Source organism: Plasmodium chabaudi (genome assembly GCF_900002335.3).
Source record: "Plasmodium chabaudi chabaudi strain AS genome assembly, chromosome: 7".
NCBI lineage: Eukaryota > Apicomplexa > Aconoidasida > Haemosporida > Plasmodiidae > Plasmodium > Plasmodium chabaudi.
This window is the reverse complement of record NC_030107.2, coordinates 574,470-587,236: the sequence shown is the minus strand read 5'-3', so window position 1 is coordinate 587,236 and position 12,767 is coordinate 574,470. Positions and strand designations below refer to the sequence as shown.

The 12,767-nt window shown below is 23.0% G+C and overlaps 4 protein-coding genes across 4 annotated transcripts; all 4 read left to right on the top strand.

The window, feature by feature from the left end:
- Positions 1-249: 249 nt before the first annotated feature.
- Positions 250-1,520, top strand: PCHAS_0715400 (conserved protein, unknown function; the record flags this gene model as incomplete). Its single annotated transcript, XM_016797673.1, has 2 exons — positions 250-597; positions 822-1,520. 2 exons carry the CDS (start codon positions 250-252, stop codon positions 1,518-1,520), a joined length of 1,047 nt encoding a protein of 348 aa, XP_016653603.1.
- Positions 1,521-2,540: 1,020 nt separating this feature from the next.
- Positions 2,541-3,854, top strand: PCHAS_0715300 (Fe-S cluster assembly protein DRE2, putative; the record flags this gene model as incomplete). The annotated part of the gene is made up of 5 exons (XM_016797671.1): positions 2,541-2,963; positions 3,058-3,285; positions 3,443-3,488; positions 3,630-3,676; positions 3,840-3,854. 5 exons carry the CDS (start codon positions 2,541-2,543, stop codon positions 3,852-3,854), a joined length of 759 nt encoding a protein of 252 aa, XP_016653602.1.
- A 1,042-nt stretch (positions 3,855-4,896) lies between these two features.
- On the top strand, positions 4,897-8,449 carry PCHAS_0715200 (lipase maturation factor, putative; the record flags this gene model as incomplete). The annotated part of the gene is made up of 16 exons (XM_016797670.1): positions 4,897-5,130; positions 5,279-5,437; positions 5,541-5,713; positions 5,820-5,968; positions 6,059-6,139; positions 6,278-6,336; positions 6,435-6,501; positions 6,628-6,764; positions 6,899-6,973; positions 7,080-7,114; positions 7,211-7,299; positions 7,436-7,543; positions 7,635-7,813; positions 7,936-8,005; positions 8,117-8,163; positions 8,357-8,449. 16 exons carry the CDS (start codon positions 4,897-4,899, stop codon positions 8,447-8,449), a joined length of 1,755 nt encoding a protein of 584 aa, XP_016653601.1.
- Positions 8,450-9,220: 771 nt separating this feature from the next.
- Positions 9,221-12,598, top strand: PCHAS_0715100 (conserved Plasmodium protein, unknown function; the record flags this gene model as incomplete). The annotated part of the gene is made up of 1 exon (XM_016797669.1): positions 9,221-12,598. The coding sequence occupies one exon, from the start codon at positions 9,221-9,223 to the stop codon at positions 12,596-12,598; it is 3,378 nt and encodes a 1,125-aa protein (XP_016653600.1).
- Between the last annotated feature and the right edge of the window lie 169 nt (positions 12,599-12,767).

Genomic DNA, 12,767 nt, shown 5'->3' with positions numbered 1-12,767 from the left:
TATTCAGTATAATATGCTTTAAATATTAAGAAATCATTATTATTTTTTGGAAAAATATTATACCGCTTAGCCAATTTTTGCAATCATTTTGATTTTTGAATAAATGTATAACTCGTAAAAAATGCAAGTTATTTGGTCAATTGCCAAATTGAAAAAAAGAGAAGGATAAAATACGGGGTACCAAAAAAATCGAGAAAAAAATATACTTCCATTTGAAGTATATTATATATTTTATGTGCGTGTGAAATAATGATAAAACGATATTTAAAGGTATATCCTTCGATCTATTATACAAAGCATGTATATAGTGCGCCCCAAGTAAGTTCCAATGGTGATGTTGTAAAAAAGGATTATGTATTTAACCAATATGGGAAAGGGGGGATTCATTTAAATAATAAATTAAAAAAAGGGAATGATAAGAATGCAATAAAGAGAGTATACTATTTTAAATTATGGAATGCTTTAACTCAATATAATTTTACATTGTTTGAAAATATTATACAGCAATTTTTAAATGAAGGACATATGTATGATGAAGTTATTTATTCCATCATTGTTCACTCTTATGTATTAAACCATAGGAAAAAAGTTGAAAATGTAAGAAAAAAAGTATTCATATAAAAATAAGCTAGCTGTAGAATTATGCAATTACCGCATTTTATTTCCTTTCATGCTATATATGTTGATTCTCAAAATGTGTATCAACACATTTGTATGTGCATCATATATATAAGTGCTAATCTGTGGATATATGTATACCCAGTTTGAATAGTACTATTTAGATACCCATATTGAATTATGTATATTTTATTCTTTTTTAGGCATATTTAGTAATAGAAGAAATGAAAAGGTGTTATATGCATCCAGCTATTATTAAAATAAATGAAAGAATGATAAATTCATATTTAGAGCTTGAAATGATTTTTTGTGAACCTTCAAAAAGTTTATGGATGAATATATGTAGATTAACTTGGGAAGTTTCAATAAAATTAAATCGAGAAAGAAAAAGAAAATTAAAAGAAAAATTAAATTTATTACCACCAAACGAAGTTTTAAAATTAACTAAGGACGATCTAAAACTTATGTTAAAAAAAGAGTATGAAGATGGTTTAGTAAATATGATAGATACAATGTCCTTGGATAATGAAACCCCATATGAGCATATGATGATTGAGGAATCACAAATTTATAATGAAAAAGAAAACGAAGAAGACAATACACCATCTTTATCACTATTGGGAAATGATATGACAATAATTGACACCAACAATGAGCATAGTAGTATCTATGTAGATGCTCAATCGAACTATATAGATGGTAAAATAAAACAAGATGAAAACGATATGTATATGTTACTGAAAAATGACATGCATAATGTTCAAAGTATGAATGATTGGGACGACGATTGGGGTGAAGAAGATGGCGATGAAAAAGATGAGGATGAAAAGGAAGAGACATATGGAAACGATGAAGATTTTGATATTCAACTTTTAGAAAAATATTATAATCGCAAATCGTAGGGATAAGTTATTTATATTATTGCACATTGGCATGCAATGTAGTGAATATTTTTTTTAACTCTCTACAAATTTTATATTACCATTATGGGTATACTATGCATACATATATATATGGGCCTAATTCTTGAGGCAAATATATAATGGGATATTCCATATGCATATACTCATTTCTTACTTTGTTTTAGTTGCGTCTATTTTTGAGAACTGCCCTGAAATTTCCTACTCTCCATATATTTTCCTCACATGCATTTGTTTATTATTATTTTTATTTTATTTTTATAAAATAAGTAATTTTTTATTTTTATAATTAAAAATTTTGTTCATTTTGTATTATATATAATTTTTTAAATAAATGCGTTGAAAGCAGGGTTAGCATTTTTTTTAATTTTTTTGTTTTACGCTTAACATACACCTTTGAAAAAAAAAAAATATAATAAAAAATTTTAATATACAAAAATAATTTAAAACATTATAGATTGATTAATCTGCTATTTTATGGTGATAAAAAGAGAAAGAAAAAAGTAACATATTTCTTACAATTTTTTTGAAGTGTATAAAAAAAAAAGCATACATGCATAACTGCGTATATAATTTTTCTGAGTGATTTTCTGAATAATTTACAAAAAATATAACATTGTTTTTTTTTATTTCATTTATAAGTTGAATAGTTGGATAAATTTTAAAATAAAAAATAAAAAAAACAAACAATTTTCAAAACATTTTTACTTGATATCAAGATAAAACACGGAAAAAAATAGCCTGTTTAATTGGGATAATTTTGATGACTACAAAATATAAGGAAATAAAAAAGTAGAAACTTTTGGATGTGTTTTTCACACGCATTCTACATAATTATACCTATTTGAAGTGATGAAATACAAAATAACATTGATAAATAAATAAAAAATTGACTAAAGCAAAGATATAAATAGCTAATTGAGGTATAGTAGCCAAATAAGTAGTGAAAGTAGAAAGGAAGCCCACAACTAAACAATATACATAATTAATTCGAGGTAAAAAATGATAAACTTTTCAAATACATTAATAATTTTAAATAATGATGTACCATGTGAATTATTGAAGAAAAAGTATTCAGAGTTATTGATACCCACAATAGGTATATTAGATTTCAAAAAGAAAAAAATATATAAAAAATATAATAACATATTTTTATATAGCTACCAGAATTATTCATTTTTATTCGATTTGAACGATAACATTTTACTAAAAATTCAAAAATATTTAAATAAAAATGGAATATTGGGTATTAACTTGTATCTAAATGATAAGAGCAATAATGATAGTGAGGCTAATAGAAAAGACCATTCCAAAATTGAAGATATTGACAAAATTTTAAAAAAACTTAGAAAAGAATGTTTATATAATGGTTATATTAATATTTCAGCTGAACAAACAATGAGTGAAAATGGGACAGTAATAAATGTAAGTTGATATGCAACATCAGATATATACATATGTGGAAAAACATAAAAAAAGTGATATTAAATTGTAACTTATTTTTTCATGTTTTTTTCAGGTAAAAGCTGAAAATCCTGATTTCAACAAAAGCGATGATGACAATAATTTAGTTTCTAGTGATGATGAAATAAATGAAAAATGTGAAGATAAAAAAAAAGCTGTAAATAGGGTTTGTGATAATTGTACATGTGGAAAAAAAGAGAAGGCAATGAATTTGGAAAAAATCCAAATAAATAGCAATGAGGTGGAATATAATACTGAAAATGTGGTTTCGTCCTGTGGAAATGTAAGCAAAAAAAGCAATAGATAAAAAAAATAATAATAATTAATGCAAACATATATTTGTCATGTGCCTATTTATCTAGTTGCATGCCACCATGTTTAATTTGATATAATGCATAGAATAACATTTTTCTAATTTAATTTATTTTTCTCAAATATAGTGCTACTTAGGTGATGCCTTTAGGTGTGGATCATGTCCTTACAAAGGTTTATTTTTATAAAATTATTATATACATAAATGTTTTTTTTTCAAATATAGAATGTTTATGTTTTGTTATAAAAAAGTATTATTATGGCTAGTTGCATAAATATGTACACATTGGGAATATTTTTTTTTTAAATGGATAGGTCTTCCCGCATTTCAGCCAGGAGAGAATGTGAAACTTAATTTGAATGTATGTTAAAATAAAAAAATGATAATAAAAATTTTAAACATAATTTGTTGTCCATTTATACAATAGCATTAGTATGTTTCTTCCCTTAATTTTGATAACAGTATTCTACATATCTTCATTATTATAATTACAATTTTTACTTTGTTGTATTTTTATTTATTAGAATGACCAGAACTGAAGACAAATTTTCACAGCCCCTTACTCATATTACCAAATAATTTTAAAATGATAAATGAGGAACTAGGTTTTTATTCCCCTCCTTTTTGTGTGTATATTATCCTTTTTATATGTTTTGACTTTTATTTTAATTTTATTTATTTTTTTTTTGTACAAAAATAAAAAACGATGTACTTTTTTATTTGAGTAACATATTAAAATATGAATTTATTATAAAAAATTTTAATTTCGAATTTTTTCTTTGCTTTATTATTTTTTTTCAACCATATAATATTCCATTGGTGATAGCATAATTGTCTTTTATATTAATGCTTTCAATTATTTATTTATTATATTTTTATACCATTTGATTTATTCTTTTTAATAATACTTAATAACAAATATCGTTTTTAATTTCAAGAAAATTATACAATTATTTCGTTTATCATTTTATCCTTTGGAAATATATGTAACACATTTTTTTTTCAAATTTATAATAAATTTTTATATTAAATATTTATTTTACTATTTTTAAAATAATTTTATTATCCTTTTTTGGGGGTATTATTTTTATACACATAAAGATATGTTGTGGCTTTAACCAAAAACACAAATTAAAAAAAAATATGTTACTTTGATTAGACTTATAATATTTGGAAAAATAGTAAATAGAAATATATGTAGCTAGAATAAGTTATATTAAAACATACTGCCCATATTTATATTTTTTTTTATTGAATATGTGGAAACTATAAATAAAAAATAGGTTTCATAAAAAATTAGTATTTTACATAAAATTTGATGAAGGAATACAGAAAACATAATATATAAGAGATGAAAATTTTTAAATAGTAAAATTATTATACATTTTCGTATAGTTTGGATAATATTAAAAGGGAAGGAAATGAAAACCATTGAAATGGGTATAAGTAGTATAAAAGATTATTATATATATTGATCATATTATTATATATCTTATGAAGAATATACAATTTATCCGAATTTTTTCTACACATGAGATGGCGTTGATTTGAATTAATCATTACATTGGCCAATGATCGAAAATGATGAACATGTGTAATAGTTGTAGTAATACGACTCATAACAACATAAATAAACAAAATGGAATTAAATTGAATAAAAAAAATTGTATTATAATAACATTTTGTATATTTTTTGTATTTTTTTTATCAACATTAAACAATTTATTTAAATATATACACATAAAAACATCTAGGTATATTTTAACCTATTCAAATATTTTATACCTCATATCCTTCCTTTCGTTAAACAAGCAGGTACTTACATATATATTTACTAAAACCAATTGTATATAGATACGAAATGAGCTACAACTTTTTTTAAAATATCTTACCCGCATATATATGGGCATAGTTGTGACGAATGAACAAAATAATGAGACACCTTTTTTCCCATTTTTCATAGGTGGAACTGCTAGTAGGATTGGATGATGGTATTTTGCCGATAGATGAATATATAAACGATTTAAAAAAGGTATTAAAAAGAATAGAATTTTTTTTTGTACGTCGTTTGGTATATTGGGTGTATAAGCTTTGGGAATATGCCATAAGAAATAGGATAAAAGTAAGCTACGTGAAAATAAGGCAAAAATATATTACCTAAACATTCTTACACTATTTAAAACTGCTTATTAATTTTGATGTGGCAAAAATTACCTTTAAATCAGGTGAAGACATTTTGTAAAGTTGGGATATTATTATCAGTTTTAAATTTCTTAATTCAAAAAAATATACAGAATGACTTGATTAGGATTGTTTGTTCGTTTTATTTATTTCCTTTGTTATTTATATTGCACATTTCATTTAAAATTGTTATGCGGGATTTTATGGTTTTCCAATGGTAAGTAAAATAAGTGAAATACTGGAAAATATTGCAGGCAATTTATATGTCTATATATTTTGAACTATTTTAATTTTATTATATATTTTTTTATTTTTTTATGCAGCGACTTGTTAATGAACGAATTTGGGTTCCTTCTGACATTTTTAAATTTATCTGATAGTTATTATTTAATATATTCAAACACATTAATTATATGTCTTCTTCGATTAGTGTGTTTTAAGATTTTATTTAATTCAGGGGTTCATAAATTTGGTAAGTGAAAATAATGATAATAATTGAAAATGTTATAATTTATTATAATTTCTAACTACTATTTATTATTGGATATAATTTTTTTCTAAGTTTACGAAGGTTCACAATGGCTGCACCTCAAGGGTTGTGAAAACCTTTTTTTATGTCAACCCCTTCCATCAATATTATCACGTAATTTAAAAAAAATATATTATCATGTACTACCTATATGTGTATTTTTCTTACCTTTTACAAATGCGCATTGATTTATATATTTAATGATGGGGTTATATAAAATAAATCCTTTAAAATTCTGATTTGTTTATACAGATATAGCTTATTGTAAATTTGATAAATCACTTATTTGCTTTTTAATTATCATATCTGAAGTAAGTTCAATTGTGGATTTGTTTACAATATATTAAAACTAAGTCCGTAATTTTATTTCAAATTTTTTATCTTTATAATTTTCATTTTTTTTCTGAAGGTATTATCATCCTGGCTCATATTCTGCTCTTCCAAATTAAGAATATTATTTTACATAATTTTTATAAGTAAGCAGATAAATGTTTTAAAAATTGTAGAAAATTTATAGTTGTACATGATTCATAGACAAATGGTATTTACTGTTATGTTAGCATTTTACTAATAATTTCATTTTCCTTTATTTCCTATTACAGATATTCATATAAGTTGCCATATCATTTGCAACAAGATATTTTTATCGTATATTTTCATAATTTTATTTTTTTCTTCGTTCGACGATTCGATATTAAATTCGTTTTCAACATCTGGAAATGTTCCCGATTTATATAAAGTAATAGAACAAGTCATATAAAAATGGGTTCTAATTTTATAAGTGATAATATTTATTCTTATTGCTATAATTTTGTATTATATGGTTATCTACATCTATGACGAAATATTTTTCAATTTTTTTTTTTTTTGCAGAATAATGGGCTAGTCAACTTATCTATATATTTGATAGTTTGTTTGATTAACATTATTATTTCACTATTTTATTTAGTAATACAAATTATTGTAAATGAAAATATGCATGACCAGACAGGGTGAAATTAACCACTATTCATTTGGCTCATTCATTTATTTACTTATTTTGTTACGTTTTCAGATTTTTGTCTTTATTAATTTTGTGCCTTTCCTTGAGTAAATTAAAAAAAAATAAAAAAGCCACATATTTTAGCATCGTGATACTGTATTAATAATGTTGTATAATATATTTTACAACTTTTTCATTTGCAGAAAATGGGATATCCTCGATTTTCAACCCTTTCGCAATGCTTATAAATTATATTATTATTTTTGGCCTTTAAACATTTGCAATTCTTATGGTAAATGAAAAGACATAGGAAAGAAATGTATTATTTGTATTTTTTCCATGATGTTATATTAAAAATTATTTTGAAAAAATGCGTTTACATATTTTATTTCATTTATTTTGTGTAAAAATTTTTACAATTTTTATAGCCATGCTAACAAGTACGACTAAATGCCGACAAGAGGTAATTATAGAAGAGTTGCATAAAATAGGGAACGAATATAAATGGAAGTATGTTAATTTTAATTATAAGCCTGGTAAGACAATTAGCTTTATTTTTCCATATTTGTATAAGTATATTCTATGAATGATGCCCATGATATTTACTTTTTATTTTTTTCCCCTCAGGCAATATAAACAAAATCGGGTCGATTTTGTGGTGGGGGCATATACCAAGATTGGAATGGAAATTTTATTATTTTGCAAATTCCACTGAATATAATAAAAAAGGTACATATCCAATATACATATGCTCATTTTTAAAAAAATTATATAACCGAGAAAAGGGAATGATATCTATGTTTAAAGTAAGTATCTTCTTTGTCGTCATACATACATACGTATGGATATTATACCTAAATGTGCTTATAGCTTGTTTTTACCCTTGTATGGATATATTACACTATATATTATATGCATATTTTTTAAGGAGAAGCATATCCAAGCAGTTCCATTGATGATTAAATTAAATTTGCATGATTATAAGATGAATATAAAAGGTTAGCATAAAAATTATTTTTTTTTCGTAATTGATAGTGGGCATTATTATTATTGTTATATTTGTTTTATTTCTTTTGATATGATTTGATTTGTATTTATTTTGGTTTTAGGATGTAGAGAAATGGATGATATCCCTATGAAGAGTTTCCCCCCACAGGTAAAATTAATTTATAATTATAAAGAATAATAGTTACATATTTATGTGTGAACGGTTGAAGAGTTTGAAAAGTTTTTTATCAGTTACACACAATGCATATATACATGTATGGATAATGTTTCTTTGTGTCATTCTTCAAATTTATATTCATATACTATTGGTGTTTAAAAAAATTTAATAAAATAAATATTAGGAATGTAAACCGTGGGAATGTGGAAAATATTGGAAAAGAAGGGAAGTTCGAGTTTTGGAGACTTTAAAATGCAGAGAAAATAAAACAAATTAAAAATTTCAACACTTGTATTTTTATTTACACACAAAAGATAAATACATGGAATATGTATATATTATATGTGATTGTTTATGTTTTTATATTTTTTATAACCTTTTTAAATCTTATATTTTACGCCAATTTAATAACTATAAATCTTTTTTGTTTTTTATATAAACAACTTTTAACATAATGTTAATTTTTTTATTATTGGTATTATAAATTAAAGAAAAATTTGTAATTTTACAAACTTGATAAAATATTATATATATATTAAACAAATTCACCGTCAGATTATTTGTAAATCAGGAAGAGTAAAAATATAATAAGTGAATAATATAAATATATTTTTTTAAACTTTTGTCATATGCATATTATTTTCGCGCTATCAAGTTATATTCTTTTGCAGTATAAAAAAAAAATAGGATAAAAATGCAATAGTATTATTATATATTTTATGAATATTCTTGAAAAATTACTGGATATCAGTATGTATGTGTTTTTATTTTTATATAATTTTTTTAATATATAAATTTTTAAGTATAAAAATTAAATGGATGAATGAAAAGGATATTATTTATATATGCCTAAATTTGTATACATATTGTTATGTTTTTTTTCGTTATATCTTTTCCATTTTTTGTTTTCACATCCTTCTTTTTGTTTGTGTTATTTTTTCATTTCTATTTATTAAAAATAATAATTTACAAAATTTGTGGTAAGCCTACTTGTTTTCCCAAATTATGTACGATTAAGAAAGCTTGCTAACCCACAATAAATAATAAAATGTCATTTGAATATGATATAAAAAAACGAAAAAAAAAAAAAAAAAAATATACATTTGAAGAAAATAATAGTATTGATGATGAGCTTCTTGGGATATCCGAACTTTTCAAGGATAACGATGATGAAATAAATAATAATAACAATGCGGAAGGGGGAAATGAAAATGAAGAAATTAGCGAAGATAATGAAGAAGATATACAATATAAAGAAAACTATGTAAGAAATAAAAATAGTTGGAAAGGAGGTGAATATAATAATTCGAAAGATGAAAGTTCTAAGCATGATCCAAATGTGGAGGATAAAGAAAACGAACTAAAAGACGAAGATGAAAAGAAAAAGGATATTGATGCAAAATATAATTTATTTATAAGTAAAAGTTATATTAAAACTATTGGATTATTATATAACATAACAAATGATAAAACAATGTTTGAAAATGATGCATGTTTCGAACAAATATCTAATATTATAGAATTACGAGTTAAACAAATTATTGAAGAAGCAAGTAAATTTTATGAAAAAAGGAAGCGATTTTGTGTAAACAAATATTTAAATATCAATGATTTAACAAACTCTTGTAATTATTTAAATGTAAAAATTCCTTATCAATATAAAACTAGTATCTATAATCCTAATTTCACATCGCTAGATAAAAATTCGAAAAATAATAAAACATTGCATAGACTAATTAATAAACAAGGGTATAAAAATAATAGTAAAAAACTTACAAAAAAAAATAAAAATACAAATATACAAAAATTAAAAAAAAAAAAAAAAGGTATAAATTTTAATTTAAGTGTTGATAATATATTTAAAGACTGGAAAGATAATGATCATAATAATACAAATTTGTATACAGAATTTTCTGACCTAAAGAATGAAAAAAGTGATAATATTGATAAAGACGATTTCATAAAAAAAACAAATTTAAGTGATAATGATAATTCGGATAATGAAAGAAAAGAATTAAGTTATAATTTTGATGAGAATGAAGATGATAAAGAAGTATCTTTCCCTGATGGGGAAGGGTGTGCAGATGTTATAACTAACTTAGAGGCTGACATCGGTTCTGATTTAGATGTCGAATTAGATGTCCCACAAAAAGAAAATGGTAGTGATAATGATGAGCAAAATATCGAACAATCATTGATGTCCTATGAAATAGATATCAATGATCTAAAACTTGATGATAATAATATAAGTACCTCATCAATAATAGAACCCAAAGAATTTTTTGAAAATGTAGAGATCGACGATCAGCTCGGTATTGATGTTTCAAAAACGGAGTTGCAAAATAATATTGAATTGAATAAAGATAAAAAGATAGATTTTGATTTGTTTGAAATGAAAAAAACGAATGACGAAAATAAAATTGCAGATTCAGATGATGAGATAAATATTGAAGAAAATAATTTATTGCATGATTGGCATGTTAAAAAAAATGAAAATAATAAAAAGAATGTTTTAAATGTATTATTTAATGATATGCAAAATGTTTTACCTTTAGAAGAAAATTTGACAGTATTTTGGGTATTTATACAAAATCAATATAAAAAAAAAAAACGAAAGAAAGACAAAATGAAAAAGAATGATGAAGAAATAGATGAGGTTGTAGAAAGTAGGCATAATAAATTAATGCACTTTGATTATCAATGTTATGAAATATTATATACAATTGAAAAGAGAGAAGATAATTTATATCAGAAAAATGTAAAAACCGATAAGGAAGAGGTATATAATAGTTACACAAATGGATATACAAACTATACAAAATTTAAAGGGGATATTGGAAATAGTTATACAAACTTTGATCAAGAAAGATTTTATGATTCTTCGTATTCTAACGAAGGTAACATATTTTTACTTCCTAAGCTTCGCCCAATAAATAAAGAATATACAATATTGTTAAAATATATATTAGAAATAATAAAAGATATAATAAATTATAGAACGAATTTTTTTGATTATAATAATATATTACACATATTTAGTACATCAAAAGAGATAAACAAGATATTACCAAATATATTATTTTTTTTGTTTAACGAGTTAGATCATAATTTAAGATTTAACAATATATATTCAGGTTTGATGTTATTAATATTATTAAATGGTATAATAAAAAACCGAAATATAGATATAGATTTTTATTGTTTACAAATTTTAAAAATGTTAATTCATGTAATAATATATGAACATGATTTAAAATTAAAAAATATATATTTAATTTTATTATTTAAAAGAAAAGCTTGTGATATAATAATTGATTTTTGTTCCTTATTACGAATCAAAAATAATAATGAAATTATAAATATAGATTATTATTTGGCATATATATTAAGTAAATTATTAACACATAATAAATGTACATATATGCATATATATGTATCATATTATTTAATATATTTAATGCCAATAAATATTCACATAAAATTTTTTTTATCTTATACCCCAAATTTTTTGTCAATATTTTTCAGAAAATATTTATATTATCAAAATGTTTATAATATTTTATTGTCTTACGAACAGAAAGAAATTAGCGAATTATTTAATTTTTTCTTTTTTCATATTTACACACTGATACAAGGATCATTATATAAAATATTTAAGCATCTTGGAATTTTGATTTTTAATTCATCATCATCGATATATTTAAATTATTTGCTGAATTTTATAGCAGAATATGCAGATTATCATTTACCATTAATTTTGTCAATTACAAATATTTTAGGTGGAAGTATAGAGGAGGATGATAGTACCACTAGTGATAGTGAGTCTGAATGGGACAGTAGTATTGACAGTGATTGGTTTGATAGGAAAGGTATGTCCTCTCATACTAATGGAGTTAATAATTTATTATTTAAAAAAATGAATAAAATAAAGAATAAAATAAATATTAAAAGTGAAATTAAAAACAAAATTGATAAAGTTGGGAAGAAGAAAAAAAAAAATGTATTTGATATAAGTACTATAAAAATGTATGGGTTAAAAAAAAACTCATATCATTTATCAAAAAATAAAAATTATTTAAAAAATATAAATAAATTATATAATTTGTATTTACAAAGTGAGAAAAATAATGATGACTATTCATTAGATGATTTTGGAAATGATGATAATTTAAGCTTAAATATAAATACGAATGAAAAACAAGCATATCTTAGTTCTTATATTCAAAAAAGAATAATATTAAACCAAGAGCTTATACAACGAGCATCTGAAGAAAAGGAATTGCAAACAAGTATTGTAGTTAATCAGGTTCTAAGCAATATTCTGTATAATTTTAATGCCAAAGAACGCCATAAAACGAAATCACACATACGATGCTCTAATGCCAATTTGTATGACTCCTATTATTATTTTTTGTATACCTTGTAAATGTGGGTAATACAACATAATATGCGAAATGGAAAAAATAGCAAATCTAAAAAAAATAAGAAATGTAAAAAAGGGAAATACCGAAAAAAGGCTCAACATAGTGGGACATATAACCCACATAATAAGATGGGCAATATGCCCAAATATAAATTATGATTTATTTTTAACT